Raw genomic sequence first — 16425 nt, 5'->3', positions numbered from 1 at the left:
GTGGCTGCACTGTGTTGTCTGCACATGTAATGATTGCAATTGTAGGGGCATGCAGGTCATTTGGTGGTGGCCTTAGTACTCCCCCTAGAGTCTAAAACGTCCTTTATATTGGGACAGAGGGAGTAGGTGTGAAAATTTAAACTAAAACTATGGTGAATTTTTTCATTTTAGTATTGGTTTTCAAATTATTGTGGGTGCATATGCACCCACTAGCTACAATGTAGCCTCGCACTGTACCCATGGTAGGTGGTAGCGCAGCGCGAGCAATGGGGGTGAGGGGACAGCCTGTGCTAGTGAGTTTGGAACTGAACGGAGATCTCATTGCCATTATCCGCCCCGCCATTGTTGTTGAAGGGACAAAACTTTGAGTGAGGCCTCTTCCGATGTTCGGCACTTATCGGTGCATGGGCGAGTTTCGTCGGAATGAGGCGGGGGGGGGGGGGGGGGGGAAGAAGGTGGGGCCATGTGGGGAGGAAGAGGAATTGCTGGTGCAGTAGGCGCTGGAGGAATCGTAGCCTCCAGGTCATCCTCAGCCTCGATCTCCCCATGGCCTGCGGCGGGCGAGCCCTCGGCGGCGCGCTGGGCAGGGGCAGCTCATGCGACGTTCAACCTCACTCGGCTAGCGAGAGCCACCTACTTCAACCTCTCATAGGTGGCCCTATTGGCCTTAGCCCGCCGATCATCTTCCTCCGCGCGGACAAGCCAGGCAGCGACGAGGATGATGTCAAGGTCCTTAGGCCTCGAGCGGTAGCCACCCGTCAGAAGTTTCAGGAACCGGTTCTTGTGCCTTGCGATGAAGGCATATCTCGTGATGAGGTTGCCGTAGGCCGCTCCAAACAAGTGGTGGCCAAGCTCGCGCCGAGCACGCCAAACTTGATGCTGAATAAGTTGCCCATGCTCAGCGTGAGAGTATGGTTGGAAGGGAGGTTGGGTGAGGAGATAGATTGTTAGAGACTTTGAGAGCAGGGGGCTAATGACCTTATCCGTCGTGCCATTGCCATTGAGGAAGGTAAGCTTTGGTGAAAACCTTTTCTATTGTTCGGCGCAAATCCGTGCAAGGGAGAGCTTCATGGGAAGGAGGCAGGGGAAGAAATTAAAGGAGCTAAGGAGGTATGGAGGGGGATTATTAGCCGCGAGCGTGAGCACGAGTACGCGGATCTAGTGGTGGGGTGGGAGGGCTCAAGCCCCCCTACCGTCGTTGATTCATGGAGCCCTCCTAGAGCCCCTCCAAGAAATTTTGCCATGGCTATTTTGAGGAGGAGAGGTTGGAGGTTGAAGATGACGATAACCCACCTCCCTAAATTCCTAAATTTTCATCCTAGATCTGCCACTGTCTCGGCGGTCTGGAGGAGGTGCTCGATCTAGGGCATGTCCAGGTCTAGGTTGTTGTCATCGATGAACTTGTTGAGTAGCTGGATGCAGTCTCAAATGTGCCCTCCATCTAGTCCAGCAGCCCGTACTAAGCCCACACCCGCATTCTCACAATCTCCCAGAAGTGCAAAAAAAATGGGCTTCCCCTACTCCCACGGGCTGATTTTTTTACAATTTGGCTCTTTTTTGAAAGTTTCTCACAAATAGACCCCTGGCGAAAAGAATTCGGAAAATGGACCCTTAGCTCGGCGCCATTGATGCTGGCGTCGAGCTCAGCGCCACCGTCACTGGCGCCGAGCTCCTGGGCATGGGGCATGGCCTGCCAGGGGGCTCAGCGCCAGAGTGACTGGCGCCGAGCTCCCTGCATTTAACCCCATCCCAACCTTCTTGCCCGAGCGTTCTTCCTCTTCTTTCTCCTCCCTCTCGGGTTTTTCTCTACCCACTTCACCCTACCTCACGAATCGACATTGATTTGATCCGTAGATCTTCGAGAGCAAGGTATACTCGCTCACCTCCTTGTTTTTTTTCACATCGATTCGGTATATATTAGTTGGATTTTTGAACCTAAGAATCGTCATCACTTAGGGTTTTATTGTATCCCTCAATATATGTATTATACAACCGTAGGTTGATTCCAAGGTATGGAAAAGCTAGCAAACCTAGGCGCAAGTACTTATGTTATGTGTTCATTGTTGTGGATCAAATGAGAAACCCTAGGTTTAGGGTATAATGTTAATTGCTTTTGGTTCTTAGAACGAAATTGGTTGTATTGTAGTTATGGTTCTCATTTATATTTTTTGTGATGTTTTGATTTATGTTTGTTAAATTACATCCGTTTTGTTAGATGCAAGAAATGTTTCGTGAGGAGTTTTGGCGAAAACGGGGTCGTCCTCGAGAATTATACCCCGACGCGTCTAGCAAAGATGCCCCTGTCCCTCCTGACCTTCCTATCCCTAACTATGACTGTGGTTTCTCAGCCCATGTTTTTCAATCGAAACATCCGGACACAGCCGCGCGTTGCTTCTACACATGTAGTCGGTTTAATGTAAGAAATTGTTTGCACTATCCTTTTTCTTTATTTGTTTAAGTATGGTACTAATATTTTATTAGAATCTCGTTGTGTAGGACCATGAGAGGTGCTTTTTCTTTCAGTGGATCGATGGTGCAGACAAGTTTGATCCTAGGTACCTCTTTTTCGACGATTGGTTTAGAGGGAGACATCCACATGAGCACTTCAAGCGTTGGATTCCACCCCCCTAACCCTCCAGCAATGACGGCTAAGGAGAAGCACCTAGCCACGGTTAGACGACTTGAGGAACCTCCTCTGTGCGATTGCGGAGATCGAGCTATGATAAACCCTGAGAATACGTTGGAGTTTGTGTGTCCAAACAAGCATGAAGTAAGTGCAAAGTGTATGTGTTAAAATCTTGAGCTATATGTGTTCATGTACTAATGTCTCATTATTTAGGTGTTTTCAATGGTGAAGTGTCGTTTCAAGGAGTGGTTGTATGGTCCTAAGAACCAATGGCCGGAAGAACCGCGGAGGGTTAAGGAAAAGAAGAAAGAAAGGGTAATCTACAAAGCACCTCCTGTCATGTACGAATGTGGTGTAAAATCCAACTATGGCCTAGTCCCTTCGGAGCTTGAAATAGGCCATTATTGCGGCCATATGATTAAGTATGATGAGGTTCGTTATTTTTCTAGTAAACATGAAATCGTATTTTGTTTGTTTTGCTAAGACATATATGATATAATATTTCTTTTGAACAGATCACTAGGAAATGCAGTTGGGAATGTTATGATGGTCAAGCTAAGTTCTTGGATGAACTGAAGAAGAGGCAACTAATTGCACAGAAGAGGGGATATGGACCTGACTACATCAATCTATTCGTTAAACATCACAAAGAAAAAATGCGTGAGTTTGCTAGATAGCGCGGTATTTGTAACCCGATCGATGTTGGGCTTAACAAATGGGGATTAGAGAGGCGGATGACGTTAGAGGAGGAGAGGGCAAGGAATGAGGTAAGGGAGGAGACAAGAGTACAGATGCAGGTCTTGAATGAGCATGTTGCTACATTATGTGCCAGTGAGTGCTTGAAAACCTTTTTTTTCGTTGCCTGGTTTTAAATGTAATATAATCGCGTTGCTAACCGATTGCATTTTATATATGAAGGGATTGGTTGCAGTGGGGAACATGCCGCAGAGGTGGCTCATGCAAGGTATGAGGAGAAGTTAGATGGCCATAGATCACGAGCTGGTCGCACCGTTCAATCACCGATTATGTTGTCTGATGAGGGAGATGAGGATGAGGACGACACTGGCAGACTGAGTGAGCTCATTGCTCTAGTAGAGGTGGGCATACAGGCGTAGGAGGCTGAGGACGATACTAGCAGACTGAGCGAGCTCATTGCTCTAGTAGAGGCGGGCATTTAGGCGTAGGAGGCTGACGACGACACTGGCAGACTGAGCGAGCTCATCGCTCTAGCAGAGGCGGGCTTATAGGCAAAGGAGGATGACGACACGTTCTTCACTCAGGCCACAGCGGCCGTAGATGAAGCGAAGGCCACTTACTACAAGCGACAGGCAGGTCAGAGTAACACAGTTGAGCCTAGCCACAGCAACATGGTTGTATTAGAGGACTGGTACTCGGATGATAAGTTGCTTACTCAGTACGTTTCAGACTGAGGATTTGGAAGTGCATTTGCCCCTATGTCTACTGTCGGCACGTAGTTGTAGTATTAATAAGTTGTGTAATGTGGCATAGTATCGAACTTTTCATTATGTGGTTGTTTTCATTATCTATGGTCTTAATATTCCGCTTAATGATACGGACGTATTTAAATTTGAACACGTGCTGCAAAAAAACTTAACGACGTACGACATTATATAAATCAACACATGAAACACATTAAATGATGTGTGACTACATGTACCGAACCTGGGTACAGAGTTTTCTTTGACTAAACCTAACATGCCTTAGGTAATTAAACCATGCCTTAGGTAATTAAACCTAACATGCCTTTGGTAATTAAACTTGGGTACATGTGAAAAAAGATAAAGTCATCCTAGTAGTGTGGCCACATAGCAAATTGTGTTGCACCTTCTCTATAGTAGCCTCCCGTTGTTGTTGGTGGTGGTGGCGGGGGTGACGGGGGAGGCCCCTTGTTCTTGTGGTTAGGGCAGGTGCAATATGGATCATTGCAGAGTGCCTCCTGTGAATCGGCACCATTGTTGTTGTCGTCCTGTTCGTCGTCCTTGTAACCGCTGCTAACTTCCCTTTCTAGATCTAAGATACGGTCCTGTAGGTAGTAGATGTACTCCGCTTGTGGATAAATAGGTCGAGGATCGACCCATCTACTGAACCCACAGTTTTCTTCGGCCAAGGAAGACTACAATAAGTATGTCGTGTAAGTGATATACAAGACACACATATTGAAGAAACAAATAGTAATAGTAATTACCCATGCTCATAGGCATTTGAAGAAACAACGACCTCTATCTATTCCCTCGATGAACATCTGCACTAGGCAGTCCTCACCATGCATGCATTTTGGCCACTCTTCTTTTCTTTCATCATATCCTCTTAGTGGTGTCTCTTTGGTGAAATCACTTTTGCTCTCAACTAGGAATCTCTCATAAAGAGCTTCCTTAAAGAAATCGGGACCAAGAGGACCCTCCCATCCCTAGGTAGTTTCCTTCCCCTTTCCTCTCCTTCTGGACGACCCTCCAGACATTGGTACTGTAACGAAAGCAAATGCTGAGGAGTGTTCTTCCTTGTTGTTTGTGTGAACGAGAGGGAGTGAGTGGTTATTTATAGGTTGAGAAGAGGAATGGAGGCCTCTTAATGTCCATGTCAGCGATCCGTGTGCCTCTTCACCTCAGCCCTTAGATCAAATAGTCATAAGATGGATGGTGGAGATAGAGTGGAGTTGTGCTTCCTTGCATGCTAGTACTATATCAGTGATGTGATAATTAAATGTTGTCCGTGTATCTGAAAAGTCTATGTTTATTGTCTAAAAAGCATAGATTCGTTCACTGTTGCTTGGTAATCCTAGATTCGTCTACAAAGCATATGTACAATATTCCCTAGATTATACACGTTCTAATAAATTTATAGTTAATCTGTGTACTATATTTGTGCCTTTGTACAAGTGTAGTATGATTAAAGGTTCACGCAAAAAATTCGCAAGATACGATCTTGTATTAGGAGCATCCACAGTTACAAACAGAGACATCAATATATATTCCAAACATTTAATCATCCAATGAGCATAATGCAACCACAACGAATATCACAACCAACATAATATGTCATGCAAAGTCCAAATAGTCCACAATGTCCATACAGTCCCGAATAGTTACAGAAAAGTAAATATAAAATTCATAATAGTTCATAGTAACACCTACCACATCCATCACTGCCTCCTACTCTTGCCCTTACCCTTGTGACCTAGAGCGCTGGTGCCTGGAGTGTAAGTGTCACGCGGACGGCATCGCCTAGTGCCTAGAGGCGGTGTAGGATGAGTCGAGGGAGCGTCATGGAGCTGAGAGGGGCCAAGCTCATCGTGCCTCTTGTCCACGTCATCGTTGTCGTCGTCCTCCTCATCCTCATCCTCGTCCCCTATAGCTGCTTGACTAGAGGAACCCAAGCCTCCTATTCCTGCGGTAGGAACATATACGTCTTGCGTCGTGTCTGTCCTGCAACCACAACGACCAGCCGCACGGCGTAGACGATGTGACAGCCTCTATTGTACAAAACTATGTTTACTAAAAGAATATAACGTATTAATGATATGTTTGAAAGAATATTTTAAATCTTACGTCTAGGAAGCCAAGTATGTAGTCGTCATTGACTCTCTACCGAACGCGCTCGATCTCTTCAATTGAGCATTTCAGTGTATTGCCCTGCAACAAAGTTCTCAATAATAAGACTTCTGAACAGATAGCATTTAGTTTTGTTTTCTTCTGTACAAGAATCTAACTTATTATAAGGGTTATATGGCTCGAAGGTTGCAATAACTACATTAGATAACTCCTAATGTCGGTCCAAGAATGCCGAATGTATTGTTATGTAACTCAACGTAAAAAAATAAGGCGATTGGCTTACCACTCTGTCCAAGATCGGTCCTGCCTCCACCTGCCTTCCTGCACGAGTCGACTGGTCGTACGCCGTGTCTTCATCGTCGAAGGACTCGATGTTGGCGTAGTCAGTTTCGGTCCACTGTAGCCTCAGCCTGCACCGTGTCGCACGCTGGTACCAAGCTTGGGACCGCCTAAACTCACGGTTCATGTGCGGCTCATTGTTGTCGTCCACGTTGTCATGCATCTCCTCCCATTCCTCAATGTAGGACTGGTGGTGCCTCTCCTAGTCAAAAATCTTCTTGTTCCTCTGACGATCCAACCTGCACGTATGTCATCGTTACATTAATCCACGTACGTGGCACCATATTATAAGAAATGGACCATCATCATGAGACATTTGAAATATCAAAACACTTACTTGTGTAAGTCAATGCCAGTCGAGAACAGAGCCATAGGACAAAGCTGTCTCACTCCAAATTGACGTGCAACCCTATCTGGCAGGTGGTATTCGACAGCATAGAAGCAGATTAGAGGGCACCTCATCCTATAGAAGTAGTCGTCGGTCCCACAGACGTTGCTCAGCTGAAAAGGAAGTGTGCCCCCTCCACTATACGGCTCCCACTCCACCTGCAACATGTCTAAATAAGATGTTAGATGGTATACTAATCCTTTTCAAAGCAGCATGGAAAATAAAATTTACTTACACTAGACACCATCAGTGTATCTAGCTCGTTCGTGTACTCAATGTACGCCCGGTCTATCCTCGTGTGCGGAACCCTGACCTGGTCCCAAAGGTACACCCACGTCAGCTGGTGACTTGGAGGCTAACCTTGGAACCACTCACGATGAGCCAGAACCTCTGGACGACCAACTGGAAGACGAGCCCACATCCACAGTTGTAACAGGTACACGCATCCACCAAGTGATGGGTTGGACGTAGACCGACGACACCCCTCGCATAGCTACCGATATAGAAAACACAAGACTACAGAGCCCCAGCTGTACTGACTCGCCTAGTCCCAGTCATTGAGGCAGTGGATCCACATCCAGGACGCACTGTCACCCGTGGCATCGGGAAAGAGAACGCAAGCAAAAAGATGTAGGATCCATGCCCGGTAGTAGTACCCAACCGTCTCCTCATCTGCCTCCTCGGGGCACTGTGCGAACTCTACACGTAGCCATGAGATGGGAACTCCAGAAGTGTGAGCCCCTTGCTCGCCAAGCTCACGCCCAAGGAAGGCCTCCACTCATGCTCTCCAGCCCTCTGACCTGCACTGCCCGGTGACTGGGTTCTCATGAATCCTTAGGCCTAGCATCTTCTGACAGTCCTGGAGTGAGACTGTCATCTCCCCAAAAGGTAGGTGAAAGCTGTGAGTCTCCGGCCGCCATCTATATTTAAGACAAAGTAAGATTACTTGTCAAAAAGTCAATCGCATGAACAAATGGCTATGAATGGAGGCAATGATTCACTTTAATACCTATCTACCAATGCAGTTATCACCGCTGAGTTGAACTTGGGCAACCCATGACGAACCTGAAAGGAGATGACATCCAGGCCAGCTCTTTACAGGAAAGGAGTGTACCAATCGTCGTACCGAATGTCCAAGAACCCACTGTGGGTCCTAGAACAAAGGTGCGGAAGGTCCTGTATCGAATAAAACATAGTCACATGTTACTTCACGAACACATGTACGAATAAAACTTATAGATTATTACCTGCCCTAGCGCAACGAGATGTCCTCGGTGGGTCGCCTCGTACGTCGGGTCGAGTAGGTGGAATTGCTCCATCCTACAAAAAAGTGAATGAATTAGAATTTCAATATACAATGAAACATGAACTTATAAATGTATAAGTAATTGACACAAATACAAGCATAAATTGAGACATGCATAATTAAATATATGAATAAGACAAATATAAAATAATACTATAAACCAATAGTCCTACCTCACTAATCTGCCAACAGCAACTTCGTGAGTTGTGGCCAAGTCTACCGCACTTGCCGCACTCGTACTGCTCGGGATCAGTAACAAATGGAGTTCCTCTCCCACGCCTAGTTCTTTTGGGAATCTGATCCATAACCATCCTGTGCCTCGTCCTCTGCCTTGATCCACGCTTGTTCCAACGGTAAGCTGGATCCGCAATGTACTTTGGCCCATCATATGGAGGCCACTCTCCAGGGTCCCAGAAAGGCACGAAGCGGGGGCGCCATGTGTTCATAAGCGTGTTGACACTGAACTCGTGAGGTATCCTCCTCTCGATATTATAGTTGCGATGCCTAGCTGCTACCACCAAATGAGAACATACAAAGTGGTATTGCCTTGGTTTACCACAAGTGCACTTGAAATCTTGGAGGACAACCACATGTATCCTCGACTCTCGAAACCTCGCCATCAGACGTTGTACCGCCCCTATGCTCGACCTTATAAATCCCTGTGGCGTGGTCAAAGCATGCAACCTCATGTGTGCTAGCCCTTTCTCTTGCCTTCTCTAGATGTGCCTTTGGTTTCAGAGCCCATATGTCTCCATCACTCCTCAACTGCAATGCATGGGCGTATCTATCGTTGAACCAGGCAACAAGCTTATAGAAGGTGAATTGAACAATTGCATTCACGGACATACCACATATCCCCAATAGCAACTTATTAAATGACTCTGCCATGTTGCTGCACTGAAACTCGTACCTCCAGCCACCGGCGTCGTGAGCTCTCGTCCATTTCTCTAAATCCCTCATCAAACCAGTGAGCCATTGTCTACCTTCTACATTTGATGTGGTTCTGACCTGCTCCAACTTTTCCTTAAAGTACTTGTCCTCAAGCTATCGAGCAGCTTCCTAGAACAGATTAATGTTACCCTTGACACCATCCTTCTGGAGTAGATTCTCGGCAAGGTGCTGAGTACACCAACGATGGTGCAACGGTGCATACCCCTCTATCTGCTCTCGCACAGCATTAAGTATGCCCTGATGTCTATCAGATATGACGCCAACCTCCCTGTTAGGCCCAACCACGTGTATCCAGACTAGCCTCATGAACCATCCCCAACTGTCATTGTTCTCCTTCTCAACCAAGGCAAATGCCAAAGGAACCAACTTGTTGTTCGTGTCATAGGATATGGCTATAAGAAGTGTGTCCTAGTATTTTCCAATCAAGAACGTACCATCAATGGAGAAGATGGAACGACAGTGCCTAAAGGCCTCGACACACTAAGAGAAGCAGCAGAAGGCATGGAAGAATATCTGCCTCCCATCCTTCCATGCATTAGGTTTTGGGATGTACTCATAATGCATGCCAGGATTCACCGCTTTGATTGCATTGAAAAGAACTGGCAGCTGCTCATACCCATCCTTGCAGTCCCTATATATCATCTTCCACTCTCGCTGCTTAGCCCTCCATGCTTTACCATAAGTTATCACATATCCACCATACAATGCTTCAACAGTCCTGATAATTGTCCTCATCTTCATGTTGGGTTCTCCCTACAAAATTCCCATCAACCGCTTGGCAATGAGGGTAGATGTCAACTGCCGATGTCTTAGTGTCAGCTCGTGGTCAGCACAATTGTGTGGCCCAACAACTTTTGTGATCTTCCATTTTCTGGTTACCTGTTGCTTCCTTGCACAAACCCTCCATGGGCAGCGTTCCTTGTCACACACAACTGTATAACGACACTCCACATATGAATGCAATACCCTGTAAGGCCTCTTTCTTATCACTGCAAAAGCCTGCAGCCACCTCTTCAAAGCAGGGAGGTCATTGAACACCTTCCCATTCTCAATTACCATGTTAGGACCGGCCTCAGGAGCTTCTAGGAGCTCATCATCACGTCCTTCTGCAAACGCCTGATCGAAATGAGCAAGATCACTAAACTCATGAACTCTAGGATCACGGCGATCGGGAAAGATACGCCTCATCATCACAACGTCACTCTCTGTCAGCTCTCCAACAGGGCGATCATCATTAGAATCAAGAGCCCTAGCCATCTCATATGGCTCCGAATCATGCATAATTTCAACACTATTTGACCCACGGAATCCATCTCCAAACTGCACTTGCTTAGCAACAGGGGGCACATCCACATTCTCAGGAATGTCTCCTGCAACATCATTACAGAAATGAGGAAAAAATGAAAGAAATAGATGTAAGGAAAGGGGTAAGCTCCCATGCGGTTAAGACACTTACTCGGATGATTCTGTATCAAACGGATCTCATAAGGAGGATCTGCCATAGAAAAATGAGTCTGACAACCATCTCCAAATATTACATTGGGGGCAGATTGAGCATCGGGAACCGTAGGTGCAATCTGCACATGCAGGTAAGGTTCCAGAACAGGAGGGTCGATGTATGCCTGATGATCCATTGTTGGGGTACACCCATGAGGGATGAGATCAACTAACACCCGACGGACAACCACGTCCAAACATTGCAGCTGGCTCTTCATAGCCGATCTTACATAGTTCTCCCACTGATCCGCACAACCAATTGAGATCATTCGCCTGAAGATGTTCGGAGGACAACCTAGGTGCAGTACACCATCAACTTCAATGCCATCATATCCAAGGCAATGCAGCTCCTCCCGAGCCCTTGCAACCATGTCACTAAATGAAGGCCTATCATTGAATAGCACAGACACGCTTTGCATGTCAAGAAAGTCAACATATCCATAGCGATCGCTTTCAACGGTGCCTCTATAATATATGGTCACTAGGTTATCCTTCTATTTCAAACAAGTAACAAAACACATTTTCTTTAGTCCAAATTAGACGATAGATAGTACCTAACAAGTACTTTCTAACTACAAACTAAGTAATCAAGATAATAACTACGAATATATTTATAATGTACTCACTAAATAGCTAGATCATAGGTACATAACTAAAAATGTAACTACATATCTAAGTAGCTATCTAACTATATCTATGTGCCTATGTGTCTATGTTTCTATCTATCTACATATATATCTCACTAGATCACTAACTAAGTCAACTATCTGAGTCATCACATTAACTAATAAATAACAAATACTAACTAAGTAGGTACATTGCATATTCATAATTTTTACCTGTCCGGGCCGGCGAACGATGGGCGTGGGTCAGGCCGAAGATAGACGACGGCGGTGGCGCGGTAGACGACAGCGCGCGCGGCGAGCGCGGGATGCCCGGGGCTACGCGCGACGAGTCCAGCTCGACGGGCGCGACCTAGGGCCGACGGTGGAGGGCAAGGCGCGGCGCGGTGGCCAACCACGGGAGACACCATGGCGAGGGGCATGGCGCGGGGCAGAGGGGGGCGGCCTCAGTGCGGCACGGGGTGGGGGGCGCGGCGCGGGGCTGGGGGTGGCCTTGGCGCGGCGACGGGCGCGACACGGGGCGGCGGCGCGGGGTCGAAGCGGCAAGGGGCGTGGGAGCGGGCGCGGAAGTAGGCGCGGCGGCGCCGGCTTGGTGGCGAGGCACGGGCACGGCGTGGGGCGGCAGCGCGCGGTTGGCGCTGGCTAGGCGCGGGCTTGGCGCGAGGTCGGCGAGCGGCGGCGGTGCGGCGGCGCGGGCGCGGAGGCGGTCGAGGTGGCGTGGGCGCGGAGGCGGCGGCGTCGGCAGGGCTAGGGCGCGAGAGGAAGAAGAGGGAGGACCGGCGCGGACCGGGAGATATTTTCGAGCTCGGCGCCAGAGTGACAGGCGCCGAGCTCGGCGCCAAGATCTACGGCGCCGAGCTCGACGCCAGCATGAATGGCGCTGAGCTAAGGGTCCATTTTCTAAATTCTTTTCGCCATTGGTCTATTTATAAGAAACTTTAAAAAAGGGGGGCCAAATTGTAAAAAAATCGGTCCCACGGGCTCTACGAGAGAAGGAGAGATTAGAGAGAAAAAGATGACATATGAACAGTGTATGAACAGAGAAGCTAAAGCCCACTACCGGACTCCCAGCCTTTGCCGAGAGCCCGAAGCTCTCGGCAAAGACGAGTTCACGCTCGGCAACCTATTTGCCGAGAGCAGCTCCCGGCAAAGAGCCGTCGGCAAAACATCTACCGGCAAAGGATTCTTTACCGAGAGCCCCTCTCGGCAAAATATTTACCGAGAGTAATGTCAAGGCTCTCGGCTAACTATAGCTCTCGGCAAACTGGGTTGCCCTAGTAACGGCCAACCGAACGCTAACGGTGTGACAGCTTCTTTGCCGAGAGCGACCGTTGGCAAAGAACTTCTTTGCCGAGAGCTACCGTCGGCAAAGAACTTCTTTGCCGAGAGCGACCGTCGGCAAAGAATTGTTAAAAAAAACAAATATTTGCGGAGGCGGTTTTCAAAAAAAAAAATAGGTTTGCCGAGAGCCGAGAGCTAGGCTCTCGGCAAAGAGGAAGATTTGCCGAGAGCCCAGAGAGCCCTACTCTCGGCAAAGAGTCCAGAGAGCATTTTTTTTATTTTTGTTTATATTTCCAGCTTCAACAACACATATTTCACAAATATAACACATCATCCACATCACATATATCACAAATATGTCATCCACATCACATATATCACAAATATGTCATCCATCTAAACACATGTCCATCTCAAAGTGCTAAGTTCATCTCACACAAGTTCATGTCACAAAGTGCTAATACATGATGAAGAACAACAGGCTCACCCCCAAGGCTCCCACCCCCCCGACCCTCCCGACGGCGGCTGCTGCTGCGGCAGTTGGTACCCCGACGGCGGCTGCTGATGCGGCGGCTGGTACCCCGACGGCGGCTGATGCGGCTGGTACCCCGACCCTCCCGACGGATGCTGATGCGGCGGAAGTTGTGGATACGGTTGGTGCCACGACCCTCCCGACGGCGGCTGCTCAGGCACATCATTCGAACCCGCCGATTGATTCTGCACAAAGGAGAAGAAAAATTAGTAATTATAGTAATATTAAGGCATATAATTGTAATCTAAGCGTAGACAAGTCAAAATTTGCAGAACTAGGTATAAAATTGTAATCTAAGCCTAGACACATCAAAATTTCGGCTGCACCTCTCCTGCACGGTGGGGTTTCCAAAACCTGCAAGAAAACCAACGGCACGATGGCCGCCCACCACATATCAATGGCACGATGGCCGGCACACATATATATCAACGGCACGAAGGCCTCCCATCACATATCAACGGCACGATGGCCGACATGCACAGTAAAGAGCTTTTGTTAGAGAAGTTGAACTCACGTATGAGTAAGGCGGGTATGGGTAAGGCGGTGGAGGAGCGAACAACTCTAGTGGCGCTGGACGACCCATCGTGACGCCAAGACTTGCCACGTACTGAGCCAAGGCGTCAAACCTCGCCCGCTCGGCCTCCCACCTCTATCGCTCGGCCTCCCGCTCCCTCTGTCGCTCTTCCTCCACCCTAGCCTTATGCTCCTCGAGCGCATGCACCTGGGCCTATAATTTTTCACCGCATTGTTACAAGCAATTTCGAGGAATGTAAAACCAATGAACGACGAATAAAACAGAAATAACCTGTAGTGCTGCCACACGATGCGTCGAAGTGTCCTGCCTTGGGCGTATGGGCACGCTACCGCTCGTGCTGCTTGTCCAGACCTGTGAGAGAGTGGGAGTGGTGTGCGGGTCGGTGTAGTGGCGAGGCGACGCGGTGCGGGCAGACCTGGGGACACCGGGGTACTCCGACTCGGCTCCTGCAAAAAGAAAGAAAGAAGGAAAATAACGCCAACTCAAAAATTCGGCAGCATCTCCCCTGAACGGTGAGGTTTCCAAACCTGAAAGAAAACCACGGCACGATGGCCGACAACCACATATATATCAAGGAACCACATGCAGCTTAATTATCAACTACTACTACTCTAACTACTACAACTACACTAACTACTACTACCACTACTAATACCACTACTACAACTACTAACTACTAACTACTACTAATACCACTACTACAACTACTAACTACTACTCACTACTACTACCACTAATACTACTTAGTATACCTTGTTCCTCTCCGCGGCAATGGCGAGGGCAAGGGCGAGGCCAACGGCGAGGACGAGGCTGAGGGCGAGTCGAGGCGCGCGCAAGGGCGAGTCAGAGCGCGGGCGAGGACGAGCCCGAGGGCGAGGACGAGGAGGGGCGCGGGCGAGGACGAGGGCAAATCGGGGCGCGCGCGAGGGCGAGTCAGGGCGTGGGCGAGGACGAGCCCGAGGGCGAGGACGAGGAGGGGCGCGGCCAGCGCCGGGGCGTGGCGTGGCTGGGGCTGGGCGGGCTTGGACGGCCTGGCCGGCCGTGGAGGGGCTGGGGCGGGTCGGCGGCTGTCGCCGACGCGCGTGGGCGGGCGTGGCGGGATGGGGCGGGCTGGCCGGGCTGCGGCGGCGGCGTGGCTCGGGCGGCGGCGTAGCTCGCGGCGACGGCGTGGCTCGCGGCGGCGGCGAGGCTTGGGCGGAGCGGCGGCGGCAGCGTGCATGGCCGGGCTACGGCGGCGGTGTGGCTCGGGCGGCGGCGTGGCTCGGGCGGCGGCGTAGCTCGCGGCAACGGCGTGGCTCGCGGCGGCGGCGAGGCTCGGGTGGAGCGGCGGCGGCAGCGCACGCGGCCGGGCGTGGCGGGTTGGGGCGAGCAGGAGCGGGTTGCGGGGCTGCGGCGGCGAGAGAGTGAGAGAGATAAGGCCCGAAACGGTTAAGTGGGAAGGCACTTTGCCGAGAGCCAGATCTGGGAGGCTCTCGGCAAACCTTCCACCTTTGCCGAGAGCCCCCCGATCCGGCTCTCGGCAAAGTTTTTTTTTTCAAATTTCGTTCGAAATTTTTAACTAGCTAACTGCACAAAAAAATATTAAAAAAAAATTATTGTTTGCCGAGAGCTACTCTCGGCAAAGAAAAGTTTTTTTAAATATTTTTTATTCGTCTAACAAACTGAACAAAAAATGATATTTCTCAAAAAAAATTAAATATTTGCCGAGAGCAGCTCTCGGCAAACCTATTCGCCGAGAGCCAGCTCTCGGCAAACCATTGATCCAGGCTAGGTAAAAAAAAAGAAATCTGCGCCGAGAGCGGGCCCAGTTGCTCTCGGCAAAGAAGCTTTGCCGAGAGCAATCCCCTGAAGCTCTCGGCAAAGAATATCCAAAAAAAATTAATAAATAGCAAACGGCTCCGAAAAAATACGAAATTTTGCCGTGTTGCAACTTATGCTCTCTAATGGCTATACAAAAAGTTTGGAACTCCAAAACTAATTCGACCGTGACATTGTTTGAAAATCCTAGTGGATCCTTCTCAACTTTATGAAACTTATTCGGAGATGTCTCAGATTATAAGAATCATACGCAACCACTTGCGCGAAACATTTTCAATTTTTTACCACAGCCTCCAAGTGTGATACCATGACTTCATTGCAAATATCACAATTTTCCGAATTCGTTTCCTTTTATTAAGAATTTTTAAATCGTTCGGCGACATATGTTCGTAGTCTTCGATTCGTAAAATAAAAGGTGAAAAAAACGTCAACAAGATGTTATTTGCCCCCAATAATGCATAAATAGCATGAATATCATTTTCTACTTAATTTGTTCCCGTGTTTAAATCAATCGCTGTTCAAATTTTAATCGATTAAAAAACTCCTTGAAATGCAATTAATTAATTATATATAGCAAATAATTACAAAAATACACAAAATTTTAATATTGAGTACAACCTGTAGTATGTGTATAGAGAAAAAAAAGTTTGGAGCATATGAAAGAAAAAACAATTTAATTGGAGAGAGTTAAGAGAATGGAAACACATGCACATGAAATATAGAAACCACGTTTGCCGAGAGCCTGGGAGGGGCTCTCGGCAAATATTCGCCGAGAGCAGCTCTCGGCAAACAGTTTTGCCGAGAGCCATAACGTTGGGGCTCTCGGCAAAGTGGTGACGCCGTCAGGGCAAGTCACGGCGATGGGCCCACGGCAATGTTTTGCCGAGAGCCTGATTTTGCCGAGAGTGCGGCCCACGGCAAAGGCCCATTTTGCCGAAGGTCATTTTTTGCCGAGCGGGG

General features: G+C 48.5%; 1 protein-coding gene across 1 annotated transcript; it reads right to left on the bottom strand.

Annotated features, from left to right (window-relative positions):
• Positions 1 to 14386: 14386 nt before the first annotated feature.
• Positions 14387 to 14866, bottom strand: LOC136526426 (vegetative cell wall protein gp1-like). The gene has a single exon (XM_066519093.1). The coding sequence runs from the start codon at positions 14864 to 14866 to the stop codon at positions 14387 to 14389; it is 480 nt and encodes a 159-aa protein (XP_066375190.1).
• Positions 14867 to 16425: the final 1559 nt, after the last annotated feature.

Source organism: Miscanthus floridulus, chromosome 19, assembly GCF_019320115.1.
Source record: "Miscanthus floridulus cultivar M001 chromosome 19, ASM1932011v1, whole genome shotgun sequence".
Classification (NCBI taxonomy): Eukaryota; Viridiplantae; Streptophyta; class Magnoliopsida; order Poales; family Poaceae; genus Miscanthus; species Miscanthus floridulus.
The sequence above is the reverse complement of the archived record's forward strand: the minus strand, read 5'-3'. Positions and strand labels throughout refer to the sequence as shown.

Coding starts and splice junctions, on each gene's coding strand:
- LOC136526426 (XM_066519093.1), bottom strand. CDS start 14,866: ATGCACGCTGCCGCCGCCGCTCCGCCCAAGCCTCGCCGCCGCCGCGAG.